The following is a 26,076-nucleotide window of genomic DNA, read 5'->3' on the forward strand; positions in this document are numbered from 1 at the left end:
AGTCATTCGATTACTTAATCTTCCGCTGGGGGCGCTTTTGCCATCGTTGGGTAACAGTAATTCTTAACAGAATCCTAACTGATGCTCCCTCCTAACCTATCGAGCGCACCTCCTTACATAGCAAACGCACTCTTTTAGCAAGTACTCCCTCCTAACCTGGGAAAGGCAATATCCGATAGGTCCTTTAAAGAATCGATATCGAAGAGCGGGAGTTTTAAAAATTAAAATTTGTATTACTAACTCCATCTTTCTCTTGGTATCCTCCTTATCCCCTCTGTCTACTCCACCAAAAGTGTGAGATACAAAAATCATATTTATTGGTTTTAGGTAAATATTTTTTGACTTTTATTAAGTTTGTCAATTTATCTGGAAAAACAAACTTTTATTAATAAGTATGTCGAAAATTTACCCGTTTAGAGAGTTACCAGTATCTCGGCGAAAAAAGTACACCTGTTACCCATATAAATACTTACATACTTGGAATGTAATTATAATTTTTAAAGCAATGGACAACAAAGAGGCCGAAAATCACGAAACTCTTTTAAAATTTATTTTAGTTCCTTGGTTACTTTATTTATTAAAGCACAATTAACAACTTAATTGTGCTTCAATACTCAATAAATTAATATTATAGTTTCTTTATGTTGGTGCAATTTTGTAATTTATTTTAAATGTATTTCCCTTATTACATTAGAGGAAATTATACTTAGAACTATGTGTATATACAAGTATAATTTCCGAATCCGAACCTTCTGACCTAGATAACTCAGATATTCCGACAATGCATCTAAATTATTAGAACTAGTGATACATTTATCGATTAAGCTCATTGGCACTACTTTCGTACATATTAGAAGGGTAATCATCCATCGCTAGATGGCTGTTGCTTTCAACCATACCCGATTCCATATTGCTATAGTCCTTGGACGCCTTACCTAAACCATCACCACCACAAAAGGGAAGACAACCAATCCTACCAAGATCGTTTGGATTACTCGAATCCATCGGATTCTCAGCCCCCGGGGGCAAACTAGAGCAATGCTGGGGACAATTATCGCAGGGATTCTTGTCAGTGGGCAAACCATTGCCAGATTGGCAGGAATTCGGGGAGGAGGACGGTTCATATTTCCGGGGTCGACCTCTCGACAGGTGCCGCCTCTTGACAAACTCATTATCGTCGACCATCCAAAACGAGCCAAAGTCATCCTCATATCGTACGAAACACTTGTGCAAGGATAGGTTTGTACGTATCGCATTCTTAGTTACAAATTATGTTATTATGAGCCCCAAGAAAAGCGACATTGTCGGAGAAGGAAGAAAAAGTTCGTTAATAAAGAAATGTTAGTTCATTGTGATTTTTAAAAAAATATGTTATACTGATTCCGCAACTTGTTGGCTCAGTAATTCTAGCTTTTTTTAATTTCATTTTTGATTTTACGGACAGACATTCGGACAGATTGCCGGACGGACAAGGGAGACTCCTTAATAATTCCTGCAAAAAATGTGGGATGAAATTTATAACCATGTAATATAATTCTCTTTTTAGGCATGCATTTAGTGGCATATAGATACGAACGGAGCAAAGTGGAAGTAAGTTGGAGCAAAGTAGATATTAACTATTTGAGACCCACATACCCAATGTTCATGGCTACGAAATAGTTTGTGTCCGGCGAATTGGTAGCACCCGACAAGTTGTTACCAATGCCAGCAGTGCGCTGCGGTCGTCGTTTGTAAAACTCTATTTCGTCAACAGTCCAAACTGCTCCTTTCACATTCTCAACACGCATAAAGCACTTATGAAGGGACAGATTGTGCCGAACTGCGTTCTATGTGGTATATTATCGGTTAACATTTGCCAAACTAAATGCTTATACATAAAAGTTTAAATATAGTAAATGGTGAATATATTTTAAAGTTTATATAAGTCTCATTATCTTACCTTATTAGATATTTCTAATTGTAGACATAATCATTATTATTATAGTAAAGGCATGAGAAAAACGGAGACTGAAGTAAATACACAGCGGACAAGCTTATAATGCCAATCGGACAGTCGGACAAAAAACAGACGGACAATATAAAATAATATAAAAATAGTTCAAAAAGTAATGGAAATAGTAAATTTTTTTTTTACCTTCCATGTAGCTGCGTTGCGCCGAAAGTAACAAAAGGTGTTTTGGAACCAATTATAAATTTCATTAAGGGTTAGCTGCTTGTCCGGGGAGTCTATTATAGCCTGTAAACATTTGTATTTGAGAACACAAGATAAGATGCCAAAATATAGAATAGTTTTAACCCAAGGTATCGTTATTCTGAATTACCTGTCTGATGAGGGATGCATAGGTGAAGGGTGGTCGTACATCAGCATTTTTGTAAAACTCCCTATTCCGATGAATTTCTGAAAATTTAAACTCTTTTTATATGTCCTCCAGAAACACAACTACCAAGATTCCCTGTGATGATCAGTCCTGAACTTGTACTTACCCTGTTGGACATCAAGACCTGCTCTTTCAAGCATATAAGGTAGACCTAAAATGTAAATAAATCCAATTAATAGTAACAAATATTGCTTCGCAATATTGGGTACCTACCACCATTTATAGAGAAAGAGTTTTTGTCGTGACTTCTTTTCTTGATCGAGCACAAGTTGTTGGAATTAACTATGGGAAGATTAAGAGAGTTCGGAGAACTCGTTTGTCGGATCGGTCGACCTATGCTGTTGATTGTGAGTGGACTTCTGCAAAACTTTCCCTCTCTTCCGGAAACGTCCTGAATTTAAATGATATTTATATAACATCTAAGAATACTATTACTAACGTATACATACCTTTCTGTCAATTTTGGTGGGTGACAAAAGCTGCTTGGACAGATACAAGTGATGCATCATGGCCTGCAAGCGATCTCGTTCCTTTTGAAGGTGGGATTCCAGTTGGGAGACCACTTGCATCTGAACGCGAGCCTGAGCGGTGGATCGATCATCCAGGCCGTGTTCAGTGTTAAGATGCCTGGAATAGGGTTTTATGTTCATCACCTTCCCATTTCAGTTTCTTTTATTTGGAGTTCTCACTTTACAAATGATGTGATATCTTCCAGATCCATTTCGCAGCCGGGCCATCGGCAAATGCCATGAGCAAATAGAGGATGATAGTACTTTCGCATGGCGAACTCGTCGTGCATGTAGCTGAAATCATTGCCGCACACCTCGTTGTCCTTTGACCTCAGGAACCTCTCGGCGTCGGAGAACATGAGCTTCTCCTGTTCTGAAATAAACTCGGGGACATTATAGAAGCCCAGATCGGGAACGGGGGCCATCATGTGCTGGCCCTGTATGTGCATGTGGGGATTGGCTTCGTGCTGAGCCGCCGATGAAGACTCATCTATACTCGATGCCGGGGAACTGCACTTAATGACGTGCGATGCAAAGGCTATCGAGTTATTCAGGAAGCCCGTCGGCGGAAAGCAGTTGTTCTTGACGGCATCTGAGCAAATATCTGGTATGGAAAGTTGGTGACGCGCCTTCGCCGATATGTCCTTTTGAATAGAACCCTTAAAGTCGGTTTCCTTCACTTCCTCGGAATACTCGTCATCTTGTATCCGATGCATTTTGGGAGACTGCAATTTATAATCGTTATGGAAAAACCCTTGTTTCTTAACAAATGAGCAAAACTGCGAGAATGTACTTCTATTTTTTGATCGGGTTTTGATTCTAATTATCCTTTCATCTTGATAAGGGCAAAATATTTCCAAAGATACATAAATGATCTCTCTTCAGACTAATGTAAAAAGTGGCCAAAATGTCTGAAGACAATTAACTCTTAAATTTCAAAAAGAGAAAAACGAAACCCACTCTTAGCTATCTTTAAGATAAAACCAGATTTTAACCCTGGAAAATCTATTTGACTCAGAGAATATCGCATATCTTGCTAATAAAGTGAAAGGGTGCACACACTCTTTGTTTAAAAGCCTAAATTTTTACCAGGAAAAGACAACCTTTTAAAATCGTTTATAATTATAAGTGCTCTGGAGCTCTTGTGCTCCCGTTCCAGTTCCTTGGCTAATGTTTATTTAACGGATTGGTAAATAAACATCAACCAAATGCATGTTTAGGTAACCTGTAAAGACATAACTTTTAACTATATTAAAAAAGTTTTGTAAAAATATACACATGTATTCATTTTGTTGACTAATAGGTTTGTAGAGCGGAGCTTGGAGTGGCTTAAAGCCTTTATGTACAGACAGACCAATTGGACAGTCAGATGGATAAAGATCGGACGGACAGTCAAACGGACAGACAAGCAGGCGAACGGACAGACAATCGGAAACATGAACGGACAGACAGACGGAGGAACTGACCATCGGACTAGTAAAGGACACGGTGAACAACAGTACAGCGGTCTAAGGATCCTACATTCTGAAAAAATATATATTCAATAAATATTTTTAGTAAAGGAATAAAATATTAAAACTATAATCGTCGGATCCTCGCTGTAAAAGAAAATATATGCTTCATTAAATATATGTTTAGTGTTTTTGTCTGGAAGTAAAAGTATATGGTTATTAAATATATACTGATCTGTCAGTATCTCATAGTCGCTTCACTCGACTATAGCGTTACTTCTTAATGTATGTAAGTTTCAATAATAAATTTACTGTTTTAACCTTTGTTGGTTTTTGTTAATTGATTCTGTTCATTATACATAGGATTGATTTTTTCAAAGGGGTGTGTAGGTGGAAAAAATATTTATCCTGTTTAGGGATACATATTTTTAATGTGTGTATAGGGTGCTGCTAAAAGTTAAAATAACTATTTTAGTAAAACTTTGGCGCCTTGACTCTTAACAATATCTTAAATGAATTATTACACTAGACTCCTTAATCTTAGTAGATATGTGCACATACAATTTTGCAGACACAAGGGAATGCAAATTTGTGTATGCATTTAAAGTTAAATAACATTCACTGAAGCTTTCAAAGAACAAGATATATTTAATAGAAAGCCGATTTACAATACAAATTTTCACTATATTTTAAAATAAATTCTTAAATAATTTTAGCAACTATCCTAAGAATAATTCTCGCAGCACCTCCTGGTTTGGCACGTCTTTGATTATAGAATTTGCGAAAAATATGTGTACACATTTTTGCGCCTGCGTCTGGAAATGCAAAATTAAGACCTTTCACACTTTGTAATTTAAATAAGATGCTTCATACGAAAACGGTTTGAATTTCCTTGCAAAGGGTATTATAATTTCAGTCAGAAGTTTTCATCGCAGCAAAGAATAAAGAATTTATATTTTTGATCAGCATCAAAAAATTAGTATATGTACTACGCATTTCCAATTTTCCAAAAAATGAAATTTGCTGAAAATTGACCAAAATTAACTAGTTCTAAGTCCATAACTTTTCTATTTTTAATCAGATTTTGAAGTGGCACACTTCTAAAACTTATAATTTTTTTATGTACAGTTCTTTGAATACGACCATCAAAAAATGGTTACGCGGTCACCTAGTAATGCATTCTGTGGGCCTGGTACTTAAAATAGTCCCAATTGCACTCGTCAAAATCAGTCAGCCAAGCCCACAATTTTTGCGCCAAACGCATTTTTAAGTACCAGGCAAACAAAATGCGAATCTAGTCAATTAACTATTGTTAAATTAAGAATCCAACGTTGTATCTCTGTTCTCTGCCTAGTCTGATGCCATGAACTAGAAACCTGAAACCATATTTCCCCTAACTTAAAAACTTTTTCAAAAGTAACAACATTGTAGACCCATTTGTGTTAGGCTTTTTTATTGCGATATTTCATGCTTTTTTGATTCAGTAGGTAAATGTGAAGTGTAGTGAGTTTGCAGGACCATTGGGACATTCGTTTGTGGTGCTCCATTTGGGCCTAGTACTCCTCGTCCTCGCCCAGTTCGGTGGTGGAGTCGATGCCCACCTCCTCGTAGTCCTTCTCGAGGGCGGCGAGATCCTCGCGAGCCTCGGCGAACTCGCCCTCCTCCATTCCCTCACCGACATACCAGTGGACGAAGGCCCTCTTGGCGTACATCAGATCGAACTTGTGATCGAGCCGAGCCCAGGCCTCGGCGATGGCCGTGGTGTTGGACAGCATGCACACCGCCCGCTGCACCTTGGCCAGATCCCCGCCGGGAACCACCGTCGGTGGCTGGTAGTTGATGCCCACCTTGAAGCCGGTGGGGCACCAGTCCACGAACTGGATGGATCGCTTCGTCTTGATGGTGGCGATCGCGGCATTCACATCCTTGGGCACCACGTCGCCGCGGTAGAGCATGCAGCAGGCCATGTACTTGCCCCGGCGGGGATCGCACTTCACCATCTGGTTGGCGGGCTCGAAGCAGGCGTTCGTGATCTCCGCCACGGTCAGCTGCTCGTGGTAGGCCTTCTCCACGGATATCACGGGGGCGTAGGTGGCCAACGGGAAGTGGATGCGTGGGTAGGGCACCAGATTGGTCTGGAACTCGGTGAGATCCACATTCAGGGCGCCATCGAAGCGCAACGAGGCCGTGATGGAGGAAACGATCTGGCCAATTAGGCGATTGAGGTTCATGTAGGTGGGTCGCTCGATATCCAAGTTGCGCCGGCAGATGTCGTAGATTGCCTCGTTGTCGACCATAAATGCACAGTCCGAGTGCTCCAGCGTTGTGTGGGTGGTTAAGATCGAATTGTACGGCTCGACCACAGCTGTGGATACCTAGCAGGAAGTTGGGGAAACATTAATAAGCTCAGCTATTCCCAATCGAATTGGAGCCATATAAGGTTATTAAAACCATGTGCACTTAAGGAAAAACATTTCAAAAACTCTTAAAATACATATAATATTTAAGTTAACATAACTTATAGTCAGGAAAAACTATTAAAATGTTTTCAAAAATTAAACTACATATAACATTTATAATTTCTTGGAAATTTTGTATCTTTTTTTAAGTGAAATTCAACTTACTTTCTTAGATTGAAATAGTAAATAAACTTACTTGTGGAGCTGGGTAGATGGAGAACTCTAGCTTCGACTTCTTTCCGTAGTCGACGGAGAGGCGCTCCATGAGCAGCGAGGTGAAGCCGGAGCCAGTGCCTCCGCCGAAGGAGTGGAAGACAAGGAAGCCCTGCAGTCCGGTGCACTGATCGGCCAGCTTGCGAATCCTGTCCAGGACCAAGTCGACGATCTCCTTGCCGATGGTGTAGTGGCCTCTGGCGTAGTTGTTGGCCGCATCCTCCTTGCCGGTGATCAGTTGCTCCGGGTGGAACAGCTGCCGGTAGGTGCCCGTGCGCACCTCGTCCACCACAGTGGGCTCCAGGTCGACGAACACGGCACGCGGCACATGCTTTCCGGCTCCCGTCTCGCTGAAGAAGGTGTTGAAGGAGTCGTCGCCACCGCCCACGGTCTTATCGGAGGGCATGTGGCCGTCGGGCTGGATGCCGTGCTCCAAGCAGTACAGCTCCCAGCAGGCATTTCCGATCTGGACACCAGCCTGTCCAATGTGCACCGAAATACATTCCCTCTGAAATTGATTTAATTATTTATACATTTTTATGTTTACTAATTTACTCCCATTTAAGTTATCTTCTTATCATTTCTATGCAAATTTGTTTTTTAAAATATCAGGATTTCCGGTGGCTTATTCATATAAAATTCATTCGAGAAAAAACAATTTGACCATCTGTTCCTCTTATTTTTGTTTGGGCAGGAGTGACAAAGCTCATGGTTTTAAAAACATAATTTATCAATGTAATTATCCAATTTAGAATTTAAAATTCTTTGCACCGAATTTGTTTCCAACTGTAAATAAAAACCTTGTATATTTATTATCCTTAAATATGGTGCCAAAATAAACTAAACGAACTTCCTAGATGCTTTTAAACACGTTCCTTGTTGTCCTCCAAGGACCCTTTGCATATCCTTAAGAGGCTTCGGTATTCTTACCATTTCGATAAGTAGGTTGGGGCGTACTTTAACACAGCAGATTCACAAAACGAAATTCCTAGCACTTGTCTGTGATGCGACACAGCTGGGAGTCAACTAACCGAAACTCGGCGATACGCGTTCTTTTATAAGCCCCCAAAGACATCGCTTTTGCTTTTGCTGTGTGGCATATATGGGGATATATGTGGATGTCTAATGAACTGTGCTCGTGTTCATCGACTTAAGTGGTACCGATGCGATGCGATCCGAGCCCAACCCACCCAACCGACCAGCACCACATGCTCCAGATGACGCTTCTTGATCGAATTCTGTTTTCTTTTCCATGTGTTTATGTATGGATGGAATTCACACTGTGTTCTTTTCATTCTGCAGCTGTAACTCGATGACGAAGTTTAGGATTCACTGTTCACTGGAACACATATAAATTGTATTACCTTTTAAAACCGCAGTGAAATACCATTCGAAATAAAAGAAAAAGCCCAACAAAAACGGACTAATTTTTTGTGGGCATTCAACCAATTAGCGATAGACACATTGGGAAAAAGACACAAATAAAAGCTTAGTTCTTCACAATAAAAAAGCAAACCAAACTTCAACACTTATTTAAACTTTAAGATGATATGCAAAATCAAAAACCACTTCTTAATTCAAAATTCAAAGACTCGTGATAAGCGCTACATAAAAGAATATAGAGAATTATTTTAAAGAATACTGATTGTAGGGAATAAATGTACAAAAATAAACTAATAATTTGATTTAATTATATGTAGACATTTATCTGTCTTTCGATCAAAACAACTATTTACTTTTAATTTATTTTTATTTATAACTTAGATATTATAATACTGCTCACAGTAGTTTAACGCTAAGGTCCTAATATATATGGTATTTTTAAATATAAGTATTATGTAAGTTCGACCAGTATAAAATAAAATTTTTAAAAATAAATGCCGGCCAGCGTTGTGAGAAAAAGAAGAGGAATCACTCCATCTTTCATGACACTGGGTTAGTTTATATTTGAGCAAGTTATATAAAAGGGTTTTATCATCACGAACATATACACACATTATCATGAATGTATTCAAAAAGCTGCCTTGGCATCCGAAGAAATGAGCAATTCGTTTGTCAAATTTCATTTGACTTAACTTATGTTACGGTGCAGTTGTTTAAAAACAAACAACAAACTGATGAGGTTTTATTTTACTAAATTATCCGAGACTTTAGTTGCCTAGGGATTTCGTTAAAAATTATTAATAATATTCAAAGAAATTTCACCTAATTGAACTAAAGCAATGGCCGTAAAAAGTTCACCGCATACATTTTGAATTATCCTTATGGTCTCAAGCACTCAATATGTTCTGAAAATGCGAAAAACAAAACATATTTTACATCAAGGCTTGTTAAATAAACGTAATAACAACACAATCAATCGCCTTTAGTATCAAACCCAGTCTATAAATTCGTTTGATGCCAGTTTATAGTTAAGGTTTCACTTTTAAAAACTGCAGTTAATGTTTTTGCATTGGCCACACGTAATCGTTTAAAACCTATTAGTTATTTCATTGGATATTGATTTCGTATAACTTATAATTAACAACGTTTTAAAACTAACACTCATTTGGCCGAAAATAATTGATCTCTCCAGAATATTGTTTGTCAATCATAAAGTTGGTATGTATAAAAAGTGTTTGTTTATTCTATTGAGTTCGAAATGCAGAATACCGAAAAAATTGTAAATCCTAATCACAGGGGCGTGTCGAAAACCCTGTGGAATTTCTATAGTCATACGGTGCTGTCGCGCTTTATCATTAACGGAGTTTGGACGGTGACCTCGTCGTCGGAAAGGTTCTGCTCGGCGGAATGGATACCCTCGCTGGCGATTCCGATGCAGACCCGGCCGCACTGGGCGGCCTGGTTCATGTGGTGCAGGGCGATGGTCCGGCCATGGGGATGTGGCTGGGAGCCGAGGGGCTGCTGCTGCGGATGCGGATGTGGATGCGGATGCGGCAAGGTGTTCGACGACGAGGCCATGGAGCTGCTGGAGGCCAGCGATGGCGATGGCGCGTGTCCATGGAGCGGCTGCGGCTGCGGCTGCGCACCGTTCACATTGACCCTGCCCTGGGGAAAGGTCAGCTGGTGGAACGTGGAGGTCGGTCGCGCCCCGGCGATGTTGCAATTGTAGTTGTTCCACACGTTCTGCGAGGATTGGCGCGGCAAGGTGCACTGCGATATCGAATTGGAGTAGACGTGAGGTGTTACGTTCTGGAAAAAGTATTGAGAAGTAAAATAACTTTACTTATTGGTTTAACTTCACTTGATCCTCTACTTACAATTGATATTTCTCCCACTGAACTCTGGGCCTGGGCGTGCATCCCACTCCGCAGAGTGCAGTAACCAATTCCATGGGTGGCCCGCAATGAAATCTCAGCGGCTGTCAGGTGTTGCTGCTCGTTAACGAAGATTCCCCTGTTTGGACTGCGGTTCGTGTCGATCGTTGATATCTGCTGCCTTTTCCTGAGACTCTCAGCCTTTTTATAATCAAAATTGAGTTATATTTTACTTAATAATTTTCTCCTAAATATATTTATAAATATCTAATTACCTGTTCATCAGCTTCAACCGATTCTGGGACAACATCCGGATTCTTTTCGTCGCAATCATCTACCTCCTTGCTACCGGAACTTTTGTCGCTTGGTCCCGGGGATTCATCTCTGGATATATTCTCGTTCGAGAGCTCCTTTTGCCGCCTTCTCGATGAAGCCGAGCAGGGAATTCGAAGTGCCAGAATTATGGCCAAAACTGCGACCAGCACAGCAAGGGTTAAACCAATCGTAAGTGACATCACGGGTGAAAATAATAGCTCTGCGCGAAGGTTATGAGCTGAAAGTGGATAAAATATTTATGTTTCTATGACTATATCTTGTAAGATACAACCGAGATAACTCACTTTGTTCGGAGGTTAGTTGTTTTTCGGGCATTCGGAGCATTGGTGCATTAAGCACTGCCGGATCGGATCGACCCTTCGAATTGAATGCGTATATATTTAGCCTATATATGCTGCCCGGACTTAAGCCTGGAACCGTAAACTTTGGAATCGTCGATGTGATGTTTGCCCTTATTTCCTGCAAAAATAAATAATATTTATTTCTGCTGAAATAAACTTTTCAAGGTGTTTCTTACTTGGGTGTAGGAGTCGAGCAGCTCCAAGTTGAAACTTTGTGGCAGGCCGCCGTTGAAACCATCGCTACAAGTCACGGTCAAAGAAGTCATGGATATATTGTTTAGTGTGCAGTTATGTACTTTTTCGGGTCGACCTTAAAATATACAAGAAATGCAATAATAACTCCAGTTAAATAAAGAGTAGAAGATAGAAGCTTAAATCAAAAAAACACTCACCTGCAGCGATTATATGGAAGACACATGGTATTCTCTGTTTGCCAATTTTATTCGACGCCAAACACAAAAGAGTTCCGTAATCCAGTTCAGTAATGGGGGTGTACGTTACTATAGATGTGGTGCCTGAAAAATGGTTTATGAAAATCCAGTTTTAATTGCCTGAAAAGAGTCAAAGAAGCCATCACCTACCCGAGCGTATAATATGATTTGTGGCAACGTCAATGCTCTCCGCAGAATTATTAAATGTCCAGCTGAATTCCACCTCTCGTGGATTGGCGTCCACGGTGCACATGACCTTTGCATCCTCCTGCTTCGCTATGCCGTACACTTTCTTCTGATTCTGTGCACACGTGGGGGCATCTATAAAACACGGACATAAAGAGCAGGCCATAAAAAAATTAATTATCTCTTAAAGCCAGATTTTCCGGGGAAAAGAAACGTGGTAGAAAATAAACGAAGTTATGATGTTGCTTTTATCTATTTTGAAATTTGTACTCTGTTGGTTTATTTAAGGCAAAAAGAAATCTGTCAGCGAAATAAAATTATAGATTAAGCGGTTATTACTTGGCCTAATAAAGTTCAAATCCAGAAAATCGTGTTATTAACAAGCAATTGGTAAGCAAACTGGTAATATTGATTGGTGGCAAATGGCTTGAGGGATAGCAAAAGAATCTGTATAAAGTGAAATAGACTTACACAAGATATTCAAGGCAAAAGGAGCACTGATTCCCTCTCCTTCGGCATTGAATCCGACACAAGAATAGTTTCCGGCTGTAGCCCTCGTTACACCTTGCAAAACCAGCGAGTGGTTGCTTATAATAACGCCCTGGGAAATATTGTGGGACAGGGGTTGCTCCTAAAAGAATAAAAGGTAATAAGACCTTAAAACTCATCAAAGATGTTTGAAGGACTTACATTGTGACGCCATTCAATGCGAAAAACATTCGGATGAGCCATGACCAGGCAATCGAAGTACACGTCTGTTCCTTCGCGCAAAGTGCTGGGATCCAGAGATGTTCCCAAACGAACATATGCTTCAGGGACATCTGAAAGCCAAGCATATGGTTATACAAATTAATTATAAATGTGCGTTAGTAAAACCCACATTGAATGTCTAGTTTCCAGCCGTCTTCCAGAGGCTCCGAGGGAACGGCGTGATTGTAGGCCTTGCACGATAAATACTTCCCCGCATCAGATTTGCTCAGGCTGATTGAAAGCGTGCTCGTTGTCTGGTTGCCATCGCTCGAAGTCTGGGGATAGTACAAATAAATAAGGTTGAGAGTATATTGTGCCCTTTATTACAGCCGACCACGAGTGCTTACAGTTTCGGTGGTCTTCTCGAGCCGTATCCCATTTTGCCACCAAGTAATTACGGCAGGCGGTCTGGAGCCGGCACTTTGGCACAGGAGATCGTATCTTCGGCCAGCAGACAATGGCTGGTGTGCCCCCAGCAGTCGTATATTTAAAGGGGCAACTGGAAACGGTCGAAATGTCAACTGTGTACCATGTCCACTTAGAAACGAGATAGTTGTGTTCAGGCCTTTTCCGCCTGATGGACTTACAATTCATGTCTATTTGAACTACCGCCTCAACGATGGGTGCTCTGGGATGACTTAGTGCCCGGCAGGTGAGTCGAGAGTTGAGATCTTCCCTGCCCAGCGAAGGAAGTGTGATTTCGCACTCGATTAGCTTGCCGCCTGCCAAGTGGGCCAGTTCGCAGGGTATTTCGAGACCATCTCGATACCAACTTATTGTGGGAGTTGGGTAGCCTAAAAAATGAAAACAACACAACAAGTTTCAGTAATCATCATTTGAAATATTTGTTCAGCTATAATACATATATTAGACTCCTGTCTTTATGTGGCATTAAAATCTTTAATGCAGGCTTACTTAATCTTCGCATCACATACCTCCAATTACTTGGCATTTCAGGGAAACGATGTCGCCCTCGCTATATGGTCCCACGACAGTAGAGCGCTCCACATTTGAGCTATCCCGAATAATAACTTGCTTTGGTGGAGCTAGGAGAAAAGATAAGTATACGTTGCAATTATTATCCTCCAACCAATCACTTTTGGCCGTTCGTTGAACCGAAACCAAATAAAACCATGGCACTTTTAATGAGCAGTTGCAAAGTCAATTGACTTGATGCACTTACATATGACATTGAGTCTGATGCGGCTGTTAATGGTTTGCGCTTTTAGGAAATCCACCCTGCATCTATAGGTCCCCGAATCGGATGCCTGTGTGTTTTGAATGGAAAGTTTTCCCGGTTCCTTGTCGAATATAAAATAAGCTCTATCCCCGAAGACAGAATCGTCGGACCATCTTTTTGGTGCCTTGGATACTCCAGCGCGAATGTCGATGCTAAAAAGTTAAAATTGCGTTGTACTAACTATGTCAAGAACCCCGAAACAAGCCGAAATAAATTAAAACTGACAAAGTCTGGCATCAATAATTACAAAAAATAATTAAATATATTTATTATGGGAGTTTTACTTTATTAATTTACCTGTATATGGGGGTACCTTTATCATCTCGGTACCATAAAACCAACACAGGCTCATCGCCATCATATGTTGTGACATTGCACGGAAGATAAATATTTTCACCGACCAGAGACTCGATTTGGTGAATTGGTACTGGAAAAATGAAGTTGATTTAAGGTATTTAAATATAAACTTAAAAAAGAGGTTTTATTGCGCGTTTTAAACCACTTATCCTATTTCATTATATTAATCTATAAAGTTCACTTTAATTTGATAGCTTTTTAATATATAAGTGGTCGGGATAAATACTATTAATGCAATTTGTTATCTATTTAAGGAACACTTTAATAGGTAATATTTTAAGTTTAAGCTTACCATCTTTACTTCCGCTGCTGGATTCTATGAGTTGAAGTGCTAGCATAAATATTAGCAATAACTCCATGCTGTATACTTTTTTGGAATAGCGGTAATTAGATGCTATTTGAGTTTATTTTGTAGGTTTCATTATCTAATCCTCTAATATAGTATTTCGGATTGGAAAGTTTAATTGAGTAATGCGTTACATTTTATCATCTGAATTTTCACGGAAGATGAGCACACCAACACTTGTGTATGAACACTCAATTACACATATACACGGGATATAACATTGTATGTATAACACATAGGTTTATATATTTTGCAGTAGTTGCGTATACCTAAGCTTAGACATATTTTCGGGTATGTTTAATCGGATCGTATGCCACTGACCATTCAAAACTAATAAATTATATATTTTATGCTCTTTCGACGGTCATGGATTTGATTTTATTTAATGTACGAGTATGTATGCGCGTATGTTTTTTCCTATGCACTTGTATATGTTTGCCAAATCCCAGGATACACTTTACTATTGCTTATTTTCATATGCGCACGTTTGCAGGATTCCGAATGGGGAGTACACACAAAACAAATGTATTCTACGATGCTAAGTTGAGCAGATAATTTTATTCAAAACCAGGATGGAAAATAACGAACTCTTGCAGAAAGTTATATTACTTTTCTAGCCGCGATGCGAAACTAACACGTCGAAATTCCATCGCACTACACCTGCAAACCTGGGCTAAAAAGCTTGTCGGCAGGCGCATGCGCATGGAAGGGAGCTTTTGATGTAAACATTGCAACTATGACCTTTGTACATGTGTATGTACGTGCATCCGCTTGTCTTGTTCGACTTAAACATCCTTTTTCTTCCTCTTAATATGAGTAGAAACTTGTCGGCAGCAAAAATATGAATGTTCTCATAATGCATTTAGGAATGTCCATTATTTTTTTTTCTTCTAGAGAAACACAAGGGAATTTATGCACTCGCTTCACATCACAAATAACCACTATCGAGAGGATTCTATTTTAAAAACAAGCTCAAAAGCAAAGGAGGCGTGCAGGTCCGACCTTATAATGTACGTTCAAATATACAGTAAAAGCTCTCCGGACGGACAGCTGCATCGGTTCTCTCAACTCCTCTCGCTCTGAATGAACGTCTTATCCTTTTGCCGGACAAAGAAACTAAAATCCTCGGAGTCCGCCCAATGTATCTAGTTTCATTTCGAGTGCGAGTACAGAATCCCGTGGGTACTTGAGCGGCAGGGGTTTAAAGGGGTTTGTAGTCGATGTAAATTAGACTAAACAGATGCCCTAGATCATAACATTTTTGTAATGGCAAATATTAAAAAGGCATTCGGAATATTATATAAAATTTTTGATCAAAGTGCATCCGTGTTCCTAAGATATTTCCATGAATATTTTGATTATTGCTAGCTACGTTTTTATGAAGATTTAGAGACTTAGAAAAGGGGTTTTTCTACTAACTTATCAGCTTTACTAAGTTCAGTTTTTTTTTATTTCCTTTAATTGGTTAGCTTTGAAAAATAAACAGATTGTTTCAATACAAAAAAAAAAAAAAAAAATTTAACGTATTTTTGCAAATGTAACTGTATTTTTTGTTATCGATAGGTAAATTTGAAGTTTTATTTTCTTTTTAAAAATAACAAACCTATCGACTCATCTCTCATCTCTATTTGTACCACAAACTTCCCGTTTCTTTCTTTTTTTTTTTTAATTTACAGCAATTGGAATGCAGAAAAAACTAAAACTTTTAAAACGCTTAATTGGTTTTTATTGACGTTACTGAAAGTTTTATAAGCTATTTGTACAACACTGTTGAACAACGCCATTCATCCCTGGAAAATACCAAGGTATATACTAGTTTCAAACATTAAAAGACAAACGTTTACCAACACACAACAAATTTTCTCGCCTTAAATAAATATCTAAACATTGTAAAGAAACTCTCTTAAGAAATAAAACCTTTGCAAATTTCACGTGCGCGAGGGCGGCCAAAAATTCCCACGGCACCTACGGAGGTCGTGGAAACCTAGACCTCCCAAAAAAATACTTGCTTGCTCTTTATTTTTATTTAAACCGAGTCACACCGATTTCCCGTGCGCCGGGTTGAGGATTAAGTAAAAAATTATTCAATTGATTTGTAGGAACAATGGTTAACTCGGGTCTATCCACTGTTGATGACTTGGAACAAAAACTGAACTCAGCCAAGCAGTCGCTGGTGATTTTAAATGAAAACATTCGCCGCATTGCAGGTCGCGTCCCTAAAGATTCCCAGCAGAGGTAATGAATAAAATTAATGCCACAACAAATTAAATTAATGGTAATTCCTCTTACTTTCAGATCAGAGAAGTTCAAATATAGCAACGATGGAAAGAAGAACGACCACAACGGCGAACGACAGTTTCCCCGAAATGGGCCAGGAGGGGTATTCTTGAAAGACAAACGGCGTATGTTCGACGGGAAAAACCCCATTCAACGGTTCCCCATCGAGGAGAACGATGGACGACCACCAAGGATCAACTCCCGGGTCATCCGGGAAATGCCCACCAAAAAGGAGGTGGTCGAAGCGCAGGGAACAGATTCCGAGTCAAGAGCCCGGAACCGTCGGATGTTCGGTTCGCTACTGGGAACCCTGCAGAAATTCTGCCAGGAAGAGTCACGTCTGAAAAGTAAGGAGGACAAAAAAGCTGAGATCGAAAAGAAGGTGGAAAAACAGGAACTCCAGGAAAGAGCCTTGCTGAGGAAACAACGCGAAACTCTGTTTTTGGACAGGAAAAAAAAGCAATTCGAGATCCGTAGACTAGAGTACAAAATGGCCAGGATGAAGGACTTCAAGGCCTGGGAAGCTACCATGTCGTATTCGAAAAACCATATAAGAACCAAAACGAAACCACACCTGTTCTTTCGGCCAAAACACCATTCTGCTAAAACGGAAAAACTGCTGAGTAAAAGCAAAAGCGAAGCTGATGTCTTTATAGAATGCAGACGCGAAGAATTAGAGGTCGAGCTAAAGAACTTGGAGAACATGAATTTTGGAAAGATGGAGGACGATAACGTAATGGACGAGAGCTTCTATGAAGAGCCTGATGATGAAGATCACGTAGATAAGTGTAAGTCTTAAAAAAAAAATGAAATTGTATTAGTTTTCATTTAAGATTTCTTTGAATCATGCATATTTATTTTAATGTACGAACTTCTGTTTCTATTGCAGCTTCATTATATGGTAAATGAAGTTCGTGAAAGTAAATGATGCTATTATAGGAATAAAGGATTAAAACTAATTCAAAAAATATTTAAACAAAATTCAACCAAGTTGTTTTACTTCATCCATTTAAAGGTGTTGAAAGACAGCAAAAACTTATCTCAAAAGTCTTTGGGGTTAAGCTTCAAGAAATCGAACCCATAATGAATTTTATACTATTCTGTCATTTTTTCGGAATACTCATTAATATTATTAGCATTGACGTGTACTATTTTGCCCACATTAATGATTATATAATTAAATATTTTTCCAGTTGTAATTATTAATAACATTAACCAGAGTTAAATAGCGGAACTAATTGTTTAAAGGTCTGGCTTTGTACTGCGCCTAATATGGCCGTAATATTTCCCTAAAACTTCGTGCCTAGAAAGTTAATCCGAATCATTTAAAAAGCTTGTATAGGTATACAAATGTAATAAAGAAAATAAACACCACATACAAAAATGAATGTATAAGAATGTTTTAAATGCACATTTTATTATTGTTGATTTAAATAGGCAGCAGAACTTTTTTCATTAATCCACCGAATGAATGGTTCACCGTTTTCTATTTGAATGTACTCTGAAGGCTTTGGTATTGAAGTTTTGGATAAGCTTTGTCGGATTGGGATCCCGTCATGATCTCTCACTGGTTCGTTTCTCCGTTGATGCTCCGCAAGATCCAATCGGAGAAACTGCTCACCAAGGTATAGACCCCCGGAATAGTGGTAACACCGCACAGAGTGGGTCCGAAGGCAACTATTCCTATAAGCGTATGGCGTCCACTAGTTCCGAACAGACCAGAGGTTCCGTCGTCCATAAAGGGTCCGCCACTGTCCCCTCGGCAGACGTCGTTCATGGGCATTCCCTGGGCACACAGGTGGTTCGGGGTGATGACGATGGGTTGCTGGAAGTTCTCGCTAAGGCTTGCATATGCGATGGCGCAGCTGGTGGTGTTCACTATAGGCAATCGGATAAAGCGCACCCCGGCGGAAGTGTTTGCGGAGTCCACAGAGCGATTATCTAAAGACAACAACATTGTTTTTAATGATTAAATATTCTTAAATATACATATGTATATGTATTTTAACTTGTCTCAACACAAAAACATTAAAGCGTAAGCTTAGAAGGCTCCGAATAATGTAGAAAATATTAAAAAAAAATTAGATGATAAGGTAAACAAACCAGACGCCACAAAATTGTTTCGAGACTCACTTTCCGGATTACCAGTACTCCAGCCGGCAGCAACTCCCGTTTGTCCAATCAGCCTGTTCCCGAGTGTGGTTGATCCTTCCAAGGGTAAGCAGATGGGTGTAAAGGCGCCTGAAAAGTAGAAGTTTATTCAGCCAAAGAGTTATCCAAAGAACAAAAATAACTGTACATACCATTGGTGCTATTTATCCTGACCACAGCGATGTCGTTGGCATACTTTGGTTGATCGTAGTTAGGATGCACAATAACCCGCTCGATGGCAAACGAGTTTGAGTCATTCTGACTTCCCAATCGTACATGAGATCTGTGGGGAAGCTGGTTTTAGAGTAGATTATATTATTTTCCAAACTTACAACTCCAAATCGCTGACCAAATTGATAACACAATGAGCGGCAGTCACGATGTGGTTGCTGGAGATCAGGGATCCGGAGCAACGAAAACTACTTCGGCTGCTGCCTAAAAACAAGATGTACATAGAAACATTCAATTAAAATTTTATTTTTACTGCAGCTCCTTCCAGTACAAAATGTGCTCATGTCCTTGTTCCGGAGGGAGACGGCCATCTCAGTCAAGGGACCCCCAATCTCGCCAACCTCCTGGACCCGGAGGTGGTGGTGGTGGCGGTGGCCCTGGAGGTGCAGGTGGGCCAAACCAGAAGCGTGGGCCCTGCGGTCCCAAGCCGTGCGGCGGAACCAAGTGCAACAAGTGCGGAAAAAACGGACCCAAGGGAAAAGATGGTGGAAATAATGATCCCAAAGGAAAAGGTGGCTCTGGACCCAAAGATGGCGATGGCGGAGCAGGCGGTGGTCCTTTCGGTCTTAGGGCGCCACCGAACAATCGAGGACCCAAGGCTCTTGGAGTGGGTGCTCTGCTCTTCGCCTTCGGTGTCTTTCTCACCATAAAATTGGGCATCGTGGCCAATGCAATTGGTTAAATCTACACAGAACGGGATTTCTGCCGGCCAATGCGACAAAGATCACTTACCACCAAGCCGATGCGTCAATTGGAGGAGGGTAAAATAAATTCAAAATTGCGTATTTTATGTTCCCCATGCTTTACTTACTTCGGTTGCGATAGGCGATCCTGGCCAACCAGGGATATTGTCCAGCTGTGGCCTGTTCCCCTCCTAATAGTCGGCTCTCTACACTCATACCACATCCTGTTGGGTTCTCTCGCCGTAAAGGCAATATCGATGTGGGTGTTGTAGAAGGTGGACTGGTTGCGATTGTTGTAGGTGGAGTGGTGGTAAATGGAGCCAGTGGAGGTCCTTTTTCTATGTTAAAGCTGACATCTTCTTCGCCTTGCTGCAGAAAGCGCAGATCGCCGGGAAACACAATGGGCTTGTCCTTGGGAGTAGGTCGCGTCGAAGTGGTACCCTCGTCTCCATGCTCCACTTGATAAAGGAAGTGGTGACCTAAACCAAAACGCTTGTCGAAAAATTCGGGCTCCACTACCGGTGGACAGTTGCGTTGCTCCCCAAAGTCCCAATAGTTGTGGAGATTCGTTTCCGTCTCCAGATAATCCGAGTGGCTGTGGCTGTGTCTACTGCCCGTACTCTCCCCACCATCATCCCAAATCCAGCGATCGACCGGCGGGGCAAAACGCATCATGCGACTTGGCTTGGCTAAGAATGAGTCATCGCGGATTTGTTTGCGAGATGTGGGACAGCAGACCAGTAGTTCGAGGCCTTGGAAACCACAACTGGCGTCGTGCACTTTGGCGAACACGGCGGACTGTTCACCGGGACCGTGATGCAGTAGCAGGCGGGCAAAGGAAGCACACTTCCCCAGGCGGATGCAGTGGCAAGCGGAGGCTCCGCGATCCCCTGAAACGAAAACGGACTGGCTGGATGACAAGGCAAGAAATCAACGCTCGAAGGTCAATGTCGGCAAGGCAATCGCGAGCCAGAAAACCAGCAAACCAGAAGTGCCCCCGGCAATTACTCACTCACTTTTTTGGTTCGGCGTTCGCTATCATTCGCGCGGTTTATTGCCCTTCGCTTTGCCGCTGGGAATTTCTAGCTGCCGACCTTGACCCACTTAGCGGATGGTGCTTTAATTACCCCCCACCCATCGCATGTCCGATTCTTGAAAGTTGTCTTATTCCAGGGATCCCCATGTTACTCACCATTTAGCCAAAGGATGCAGATGAAAAGGCTGATAAGTTCTGGGCGACGCATTTTATACGATCGAAATCAAAAGTTGGATCTCCGGCAACACAACGTAACCCGTCCAAGTGCGAAATTGAAATAAATTGGTCCAATCTCCAAGCCAGCATGCATATCTTACTTCCACGTCCAGCTCTATTCAGATTTCGATTTCAGCAGCGACGAATCAAAACAAAAAGAGAACTCAAAAAACCAATTATCAGGTCCGTAGTCAGTTTGGGCCAAAGCCAAAGAGCAGACGAAGAGCAGCGACAAAGCCGGCTTGTTGAGTAAGCGACTAGCAGCCAGAACAACTCACTACAAAACATGTTTTGCTAGATAGCCAACCTAAGATGAAGTCGAGGAAAAGGAAGCAGATCGTCAGGACATACTTTTCAGAGGCTGAAACTCTCTTTCGTGTATTAATGAGGCTTTCTTTACTTTAATGCTTTCTCTTAAGTTAGTCGATAGATGAACAGGCTAAGGCCTACGGAATGCGAATAAATTCTTACTTAGTGGCCAAGCCCAGATGTAGGCTTAAAGATGGGCTTACATAACTAGAAATGCATCGCATGGAATGTCGAGTTGCTGTTGCTGATGATGTACAACTAAAATACTTAACTACTCATTATGCCTTTTTATAGTCGATCTGGTTTGTTCTGAACGATCGTGCGGAGTCTAAGCCACCGGGGGAACCTCTGCAGATGCCACAGAAACAGTAACGCTATTCTCGACCTGTTCTACAGGTTCGACGATCGGCTGGGGAGTCGGGGATGGCGATGGAGATGGAGACGTATTCACCGCAATCGTTGTCACTGCAGCCGTTGGATAATGGCCATTTAGATCGGCAATGTTATTGCTGTTTTCCCCAACAGATTCTTCCACCACGTCAACATCGTCATCAACGGGCGTCTCTTGGCTTAAAACCGCAGCCAAGCGATTGTCATCGGCTTCGGCAGCGGGTTCAGTGTCTTCCTCTGCCACTGGAGCTGCGACCTCTGCCACTTCTACCTCCACTGCAGCCTGCTCCAATTCAGAGTCCCCAACTTCTTCGCTCGCCCCATTTGCATTTAAATGCACAGCTACGTTGCCATTGTGCACGGAATGGGGACCCCGCAGCTCATTGATGATCTTCTCCCCCACCTTTGCGTCGATCTCGCTGATCTTCTCCTGTAGCTTGCATTTAAACTCGATCGGCCACTTGGGGCTCCATTCACGAAACAGTTTGATCTGCGGACATTAAACAGTGAGAAGGGAAATGGATATTGGAAAGCCAAACTTTCTTTTACTTACGCGACACTGAAACAGGCTCATCGGCTTATCCTGCACGGATGCATTTGCCAGCGAGTTGATCAGGCCATTTACATGGGCATCGCTGGAACCGCGGGCAAGGTACTCTACGAAAACGTAGACAAAATCATCCCGCTGCAACTCGCTCCATTCATTGAACCACTGGATAATGTAGCGGAACTCCCCGTCAATTGAAAGATTGCTCATCGACATCCCGCTGCCGTTTGTTTATATTGCTATTTCCCACCACGATGACGCCCCCGCAATGTTTCTTTGTTTTTTTTCTGGCCTACGCGATGCGCTGGCACAGTTTCTGATTTTGAAATCGTTCGTTTCGTTGGGTCTGCAACTCCAGACTGCTAGCTAAACTGCTTAATGCTGGAGAGCGCTGCGCTCCAAAGTTACCTGTAAAAGTAAAACCCGTTTCCGCTTCTAATATTTCCCACAGCTCGGCTTTGTGTAAGCTAGAGATGCGCGCATAAATGAATGTTCTTCACGACAAGCACGAGTTATGTCTTCAAAACCTCACCGAAGCTTAAACAAACAATAAAGATATACATAATTTTATTTAAAATCCAGTACATTGAAATTCATTTCATAAATAGAGTGAACATATATAAATTTATTGTGTAATAACTATTGCCTAGTTACATTTGTTGATAGTTTCATTTGTATTAGGATACGTTAAAGCAAAGATTAGTTTTCTGATGAGAAAACTTTCAAGTTTATAATATACGTTATTTTCTTTTTGTCAGTATGCTTTTTTTCAAATAGAGCCGTGACACGAAATAACTAAGGACTCTTACGCACCACTAGAGTAAACCTACCTCAAAGCAGCTGACAATGGAGTTCCACCGCCAAGCCTGATATCGATAAGCAGCAAGTTTGGTTTAATACAACAAAACAAACTAAGCTTGAGGAATTTTTAGTCCAAACCCTCTATGTTAAAAACGGACAACCCCCGCGCTTTTAAAATTAAAATGTGTGGAATCGATAAAACAAGCCGCGTGTTGCTCAACACTTTTTACAAACCAGACAAGAGCTACACAATTATCGATAGTCCCCCTATTCGATGTTTTCGATAGTTTTCAGACAGTAAATAACTTTAAGAAAATCATTTATTACAACAAAAAAGATGTCTTCGTCCGAGCTGGAAATACAAAAGGCTGCCGATGGCCAGCAGGAGCAGCAGGTGCCGGCTGGCACAGAGATTACGGGATCCAAGGACACGGAGGCGGATACAAATGCCAGTACAAAAGCGGAACGGGATTTTGCCGCGGCGGAGCAGTACAAAAATCAGGGAAATGAAATGCTCAAAAGTAAGTAACTCCGCTGATTACTTGGGACGTAATGGCTGCGATTAGTGGACTCCAAGTCACCCGCAACGCATTCCGGGAATTCACTTTCCGGGTGCCTTGTTCAACCTAACCTTAAAACAAAGGCAAACTTTGGCTGTGTGTGATAATTTACAAGTCTCCCAGAACTCAAGGGGGTATAATTAGTACTATTACTCACCTTCTTGCCCTTTCCCACAGCCAAGGAGTTCTCCAAAGCCATTGACATGTACACCAAAGCCATAGAACTGCATCCCAACAGCGCGATATATTACGCCAACCGATCCTTGGCGCACTTGCGACAGGAGAGCTTCGGTTTCGCCCTGCAGGATGGCGTTTCGGCGGTCAAGGCGGATCCTGCCTACCTCAAGGGCTACTACCGAAGGGCAGCGGCTCACATGTCGCTTGGGAAGTTCAAGCAGGCGCTTTGCGACTTTGAATTCGTAAGTAATCCGCGCCTGCATTTTCATTTCAGTACTAAACAATGATTTCGTTTCAGGTGGCCAAGTGCCGGCCCAACGACAAAGACGCCAAGCTGAAGTTCACCGAGTGCAATAAGATTGTGAAAATGCGCGCCTTTGAGCGTGCCATTGCCGTGGACAAGCCCGAGAAGACGCTTTCTGAGATGTACAGGGACATGGAGAACATAAGTCAGTAGCTTTCATTTCGCCTAAAAGATGATAAGAATAACATTGTGCTTGTGTTGTAGCTATTGAGGACGACTACAAGGGGCCACAATTGGAGGACGGTAAGGTGACCCTGAAGTTCATGAAGGATTTGATGGAACACTACAAAGGACAGAAGCGATTGCACCGGAAATTTGCCTATAAAGTAAGAGGTCTATCACAATTACACAATTAAACATTGTATAATCTTTTCCTTCTTTTAGATTCTTTGCGAAATTGATACGTACATGCGTGCGCAACCCTCGCTGGTCGATATAACTGTTCCAGATGAAGAGAAGTTTACGATTTGCGGCGACATTCACGGTCAATTCTATGACTTGATGAACATCTTTGAAATTAATGGACTGCCATCCGAAAAGAATCCCTATCTATTCAATGGTGATTTCGTGGACAGAGGCTCCTTCTCTGTAGAATGCATATTCACATTGTTTGGCTTCAAATTGCTGTATCCTAATCATTTCTTCTTGTCACGTGGTATGCTTGTTTTTTAATTGAATTGTGGGAGTTTTCTTTTTTAAGCTTCACTTAATTTTAGGTAATCACGAAAGCATCAACATGAACCAAATGTATGGATTCACTGGGGAGGTCACAGCGAAGTACACCAGCGCAATGGCGGACATATTCACGCAAGTGTTCAACTGGTTGCCGCTGTGCCACTGCATAAATCAAAAGATTCTGGTTATGCACGGCGGTCTCTTTTCCTCAGACAACGTGACCCTGGACAATATACGGCGAATTGAGCGCAACTGCCAGCCGCCGGAGGAAGGCCTAATGTGCGAGCTTCTGTGGTCCGATCCCCAGCAGTGGATGGGCCGTGGGCCATCAAAGCGCGGTGTGGGCATTCAGTTCGGTCCGGACGTGACTGAAACATTCTGCCAGAACAACAACCTGGACTACATTATACGAAGCCACGAAGTCAAGGATATGGGATACGAGGTGGCCCACAACGGCCAGTGCATAACAGTCTTCTCAGCTCCTAACTATTGGTGAGCATACATATTTCCCCAAGAAGGCACGAGGTAATTGATGTCTGTTCTTACAGTGATACTATGGGCAACATGGGCGCATTTATTACCATTACGGGTAACAACCTGAAACCAAATTACAAGTCATTCGAGGCTGTGGTAAGTACAACGATAGGACACTCCCTATACCAAATATACCATAATGGCAATCGTTGCAGCCACATCCCGACGTCAAGCCCATGGCCTATGCCAACAGCTTAATGAACTGGCTGGCGTAGTCAGTTTCCAATTAACTTCAATAGCTTAAAACATACTCCCACACAACACACACAAAAAATACAAACAGCTTGAGAACCCACAACCGCAGAGCAGCCAGCTTTAAATGATCAAAGGAGAGGCAATGGATTCGGAGATGCTCAATAGACTTTATGCACACTGCGAGCTGCTTCACTACTTAAGTACGAGTATTGCGAGTCAATAAGGCGTAGGACAAGAGAAGGGCGTGGAACGGATCAGAATCACAAATACAGTACAGCAATCATTTTATAAATTCAGCTATATTTGATACAGAACGAATGTTATAGTGTATAGTGGCTTTAGAAGTCGGATGCTAAGTTTTATCGGTGCCAAGCATCTGCGGTTCCACTTGTAAGTGAAAATGGAAAGAAAATGTTTGTTTATGCATAGCATTTAGTTATGGCTACCAAAACATAATATACGAGTACATATATAAAATTCTACTTCAATTTTGTTTGTTTCAAACGCTTAATTTGTGTATAAAAACAGTTTTGTTCAACCCTTGCCTTGTTTATATTATAAAAAGTCATCTTAATAAAAATTATTCAAGTTAGATACCTCAATAATATTCCTAAAATTTCATTCAATTTAACAACTATTGCATACTCTTCTGACATAAGTAACAGTATGTATCTGATCAAAGTATCCGAAAATGCATAAAAGACATCTAGCATTAGAGCCTGTAATGTTAACCGAG

At 41.3% G+C, this 26,076-nt stretch overlaps 8 protein-coding genes across 11 annotated transcripts; 3 read left to right on the top strand and 5 right to left on the bottom strand.

The window, feature by feature from the left end:
• Nucleotides 1-381: 381 nt before the first annotated feature.
• Nucleotides 382-5,088, bottom strand: LOC108098969 (forkhead box protein P1). Of its 2 annotated transcripts, none has more exons than XM_017202186.2 (7): nt 3,068-5,088; nt 2,828-3,005; nt 2,592-2,769; nt 2,485-2,529; nt 2,322-2,398; nt 2,135-2,236; nt 382-1,257 (listed from the first exon to the last, which is right to left on the bottom strand). In XM_017202186.2, the coding sequence occupies exons 1-7, from the start codon at nt 3,601-3,603 to the stop codon at nt 814-816; spliced, it is 1,560 nt and encodes a 519-aa protein (XP_017057675.1). In that variant the 5' UTR covers nt 3,604-5,088; the 3' UTR covers nt 382-813. The 2 variants fall into 2 exon arrangements, with proteins under 2 accessions (XP_017057675.1, XP_043064935.1); XM_043209000.1 differs by having other exon boundaries at nt 1,189-1,826.
• Nucleotides 5,089-5,774: 686 nt separating this feature from the next.
• LOC108098939 (tubulin alpha-2 chain) lies at nt 5,775-8,032 on the bottom strand. Its single transcript, XM_017202146.1, has 3 exons — nt 7,941-8,032; nt 6,994-7,518; nt 5,775-6,713 (listed from the first exon to the last, which is right to left on the bottom strand). The coding sequence occupies exons 1-3, from the start codon at nt 7,941-7,943 to the stop codon at nt 5,892-5,894; spliced, it is 1,350 nt and encodes a 449-aa protein (XP_017057635.1). The 5' UTR covers nt 7,944-8,032; the 3' UTR covers nt 5,775-5,891.
• Nucleotides 8,033-8,741: 709 nt separating this feature from the next.
• On the bottom strand, nt 8,742-15,265 carry LOC108098968 (protein turtle). Of its 2 annotated transcripts, XM_017202185.2 has the most exons (17): nt 14,996-15,265; nt 14,201-14,523; nt 13,849-13,978; nt 13,495-13,703; nt 13,247-13,357; nt 12,899-13,105; nt 12,659-12,810; nt 12,442-12,586; nt 12,252-12,382; nt 12,033-12,192; nt 11,526-11,696; nt 11,337-11,459; nt 11,121-11,254; nt 10,888-11,062; nt 10,543-10,820; nt 10,271-10,468; nt 8,742-10,202 (listed from the first exon to the last, which is right to left on the bottom strand). In XM_017202185.2, the coding sequence occupies exons 2-17, from the start codon at nt 14,265-14,267 to the stop codon at nt 9,723-9,725; spliced, it is 2,871 nt and encodes a 956-aa protein (XP_017057674.1). In that variant the 5' UTR covers nt 14,268-14,523; nt 14,996-15,265; the 3' UTR covers nt 8,742-9,722. The 2 variants fall into 2 exon arrangements, with proteins under 2 accessions (XP_017057674.1, XP_017057673.1); XM_017202184.2 differs by having other exon boundaries at nt 14,201-15,265.
• An 829-nt stretch (nt 15,266-16,094) lies between these two features.
• On the top strand, nt 16,095-17,512 carry LOC108098922 (pinin). Its single transcript, XM_017202127.2, has 3 exons — nt 16,095-16,489; nt 16,550-17,319; nt 17,421-17,512. Exons 1-3 carry the CDS (start codon nt 16,359-16,361, stop codon nt 17,438-17,440), a joined length of 921 nt encoding a protein of 306 aa, XP_017057616.1. The 5' UTR covers nt 16,095-16,358; the 3' UTR covers nt 17,441-17,512.
• A 415-nt stretch (nt 17,513-17,927) lies between these two features.
• On the bottom strand, nt 17,928-21,109 carry LOC108098921 (CLIP domain-containing serine protease 2). 2 transcript variants are annotated; one of them, XM_017202126.2, is made up of 6 exons: nt 20,789-21,109; nt 19,725-20,486; nt 19,018-19,117; nt 18,835-18,965; nt 18,665-18,772; nt 17,928-18,472 (listed from the first exon to the last, which is right to left on the bottom strand). In XM_017202126.2, the coding sequence occupies exons 1-6, from the start codon at nt 20,838-20,840 to the stop codon at nt 18,096-18,098; spliced, it is 1,530 nt and encodes a 509-aa protein (XP_017057615.1). In that variant the 5' UTR covers nt 20,841-21,109; the 3' UTR covers nt 17,928-18,095. The 2 variants fall into 2 exon arrangements, with proteins under 2 accessions (XP_017057615.1, XP_017057614.1); XM_017202125.2 differs by having other exon boundaries at nt 19,015-19,117.
• Nucleotides 18,635-19,703, top strand: LOC108098926 (translation initiation factor IF-2). Its single transcript, XM_017202129.1, has 2 exons — nt 18,635-18,748; nt 19,172-19,703. The coding sequence occupies exon 2, from the start codon at nt 19,188-19,190 to the stop codon at nt 19,593-19,595; it is 408 nt and encodes a 135-aa protein (XP_017057618.1). The 5' UTR covers nt 18,635-18,748; nt 19,172-19,187; the 3' UTR covers nt 19,596-19,703.
• Nucleotides 21,110-21,225: 116 nt separating the features above from the next.
• On the bottom strand, nt 21,226-22,560 carry LOC108098925. Its single transcript, XM_017202128.2, has 2 exons — nt 22,101-22,560; nt 21,226-22,037 (listed from the first exon to the last, which is right to left on the bottom strand). The coding sequence occupies exons 1-2, from the start codon at nt 22,308-22,310 to the stop codon at nt 21,486-21,488; spliced, it is 762 nt and encodes a 253-aa protein (XP_017057617.1). The 5' UTR covers nt 22,311-22,560; the 3' UTR covers nt 21,226-21,485.
• A 595-nt stretch (nt 22,561-23,155) lies between these two features.
• LOC108098932 (serine/threonine-protein phosphatase 5) lies at nt 23,156-25,947 on the top strand. The gene is made up of 8 exons (XM_017202137.1): nt 23,156-23,416; nt 23,633-23,874; nt 23,931-24,081; nt 24,141-24,262; nt 24,321-24,591; nt 24,653-25,103; nt 25,160-25,241; nt 25,301-25,947. Exons 1-8 carry the CDS (start codon nt 23,233-23,235, stop codon nt 25,358-25,360), a joined length of 1,563 nt encoding a protein of 520 aa, XP_017057626.1. The 5' UTR covers nt 23,156-23,232; the 3' UTR covers nt 25,361-25,947.
• Nucleotides 25,948-26,076: the final 129 nt, after the last annotated feature.

The sequence above is a fragment of the Drosophila ficusphila genome, unplaced genomic scaffold (assembly GCF_018152265.1).
Source record: "Drosophila ficusphila isolate 14025-0441.05 unplaced genomic scaffold, ASM1815226v1 contig_791, whole genome shotgun sequence".
Lineage (NCBI taxonomy): Eukaryota > Metazoa > Arthropoda > Insecta > Diptera > Drosophilidae > Drosophila > Drosophila ficusphila.

Bases quoted from the DNA above. Each gene is read 5' to 3' on its own strand.
- LOC108098969 (XM_017202186.2), bottom strand. From the start codon at position 3,603: ATGCATCGGATACAAGATGACGAGTATTCCGAGGAAGTGAAGGAAACC. The intron at 3,006-3,067 runs GTGAGAACTCCA...ACCCTATTCCAG, and splicing joins GATATCACATCATTTGTAAA to GCATCTTAACACTGAACACG. The intron at 2,770-2,827 runs GTATGTATACGT...ATTTAAATTCAG, and splicing joins CCACCAAAATTGACAGAAAG to GACGTTTCCGGAAGAGAGGG.
- LOC108098939 (XM_017202146.1), bottom strand. The intron at 6,714-6,993 runs GTAAGTTTATTT...ACTTCCTGCTAG, and splicing joins CCATCTACCCAGCTCCACAA to GTATCCACAGCTGTGGTCGA.
- LOC108098968 (XM_017202185.2), bottom strand. From the start codon at position 14,267: ATGGAGTTATTGCTAATATTTATGCTAGCACTTCAACTCATAGAATCC. The intron at 11,697-12,032 runs GTAAGTCTATTT...CGTGTTTTATAG, and splicing joins TTTTGCCTTGAATATCTTGT to ATGCCCCCACGTGTGCACAG. The intron at 10,469-10,542 runs GTAATTAGATAT...GATTATAAAAAG, and splicing joins CGGTTGAAGCTGATGAACAG to GCTGAGAGTCTCAGGAAAAG.
- LOC108098922 (XM_017202127.2), top strand. From the start codon at position 16,359: ATGGTTAACTCGGGTCTATCCACTGTTGATGACTTGGAACAAAAACTG. The intron at 16,490-16,549 runs GTAATGAATAAA...TCTTACTTTCAG, and splicing joins CCTAAAGATTCCCAGCAGAG to ATCAGAGAAGTTCAAATATA. The intron at 17,320-17,420 runs GTAAGTCTTAAA...TTTCTATTGCAG, and splicing joins TGAAGATCACGTAGATAAGT to CTTCATTATATGGTAAATGA.
- LOC108098926 (XM_017202129.1), top strand. From the start codon at position 19,188: ATGTGCTCATGTCCTTGTTCCGGAGGGAGACGGCCATCTCAGTCAAGG.
- LOC108098921 (XM_017202125.2), bottom strand. From the start codon at position 20,840: ATGCGTCGCCCAGAACTTATCAGCCTTTTCATCTGCATCCTTTGGCTA. The intron at 20,487-20,788 runs GTGAGTAACATG...TTTTCGTTTCAG, and splicing joins CTGCATCCTTTGGCTAAATG to GGGATCGCGGAGCCTCCGCT. The intron at 18,473-18,664 runs GTGAGTCTCGAA...TGTTGTCTTTAG, and splicing joins GAGTACTGGTAATCCGGAAA to ATAATCGCTCTGTGGACTCC.
- LOC108098925 (XM_017202128.2), bottom strand. From the start codon at position 22,310: ATGTCGATGAGCAATCTTTCAATTGACGGGGAGTTCCGCTACATTATC. The intron at 22,038-22,100 runs GTAAGTAAAAGA...TAATGTCCGCAG, and splicing joins TGAGCCTGTTTCAGTGTCGC to ATCAAACTGTTTCGTGAATG.
- LOC108098932 (XM_017202137.1), top strand. From the start codon at position 23,233: ATGTCTTCGTCCGAGCTGGAAATACAAAAGGCTGCCGATGGCCAGCAG. The intron at 24,592-24,652 runs GTATGCTTGTTT...ACTTAATTTTAG, and splicing joins TCATTTCTTCTTGTCACGTG to GTAATCACGAAAGCATCAAC. The intron at 25,242-25,300 runs GTAAGTACAACG...CAATCGTTGCAG, and splicing joins ACAAGTCATTCGAGGCTGTG to CCACATCCCGACGTCAAGCC.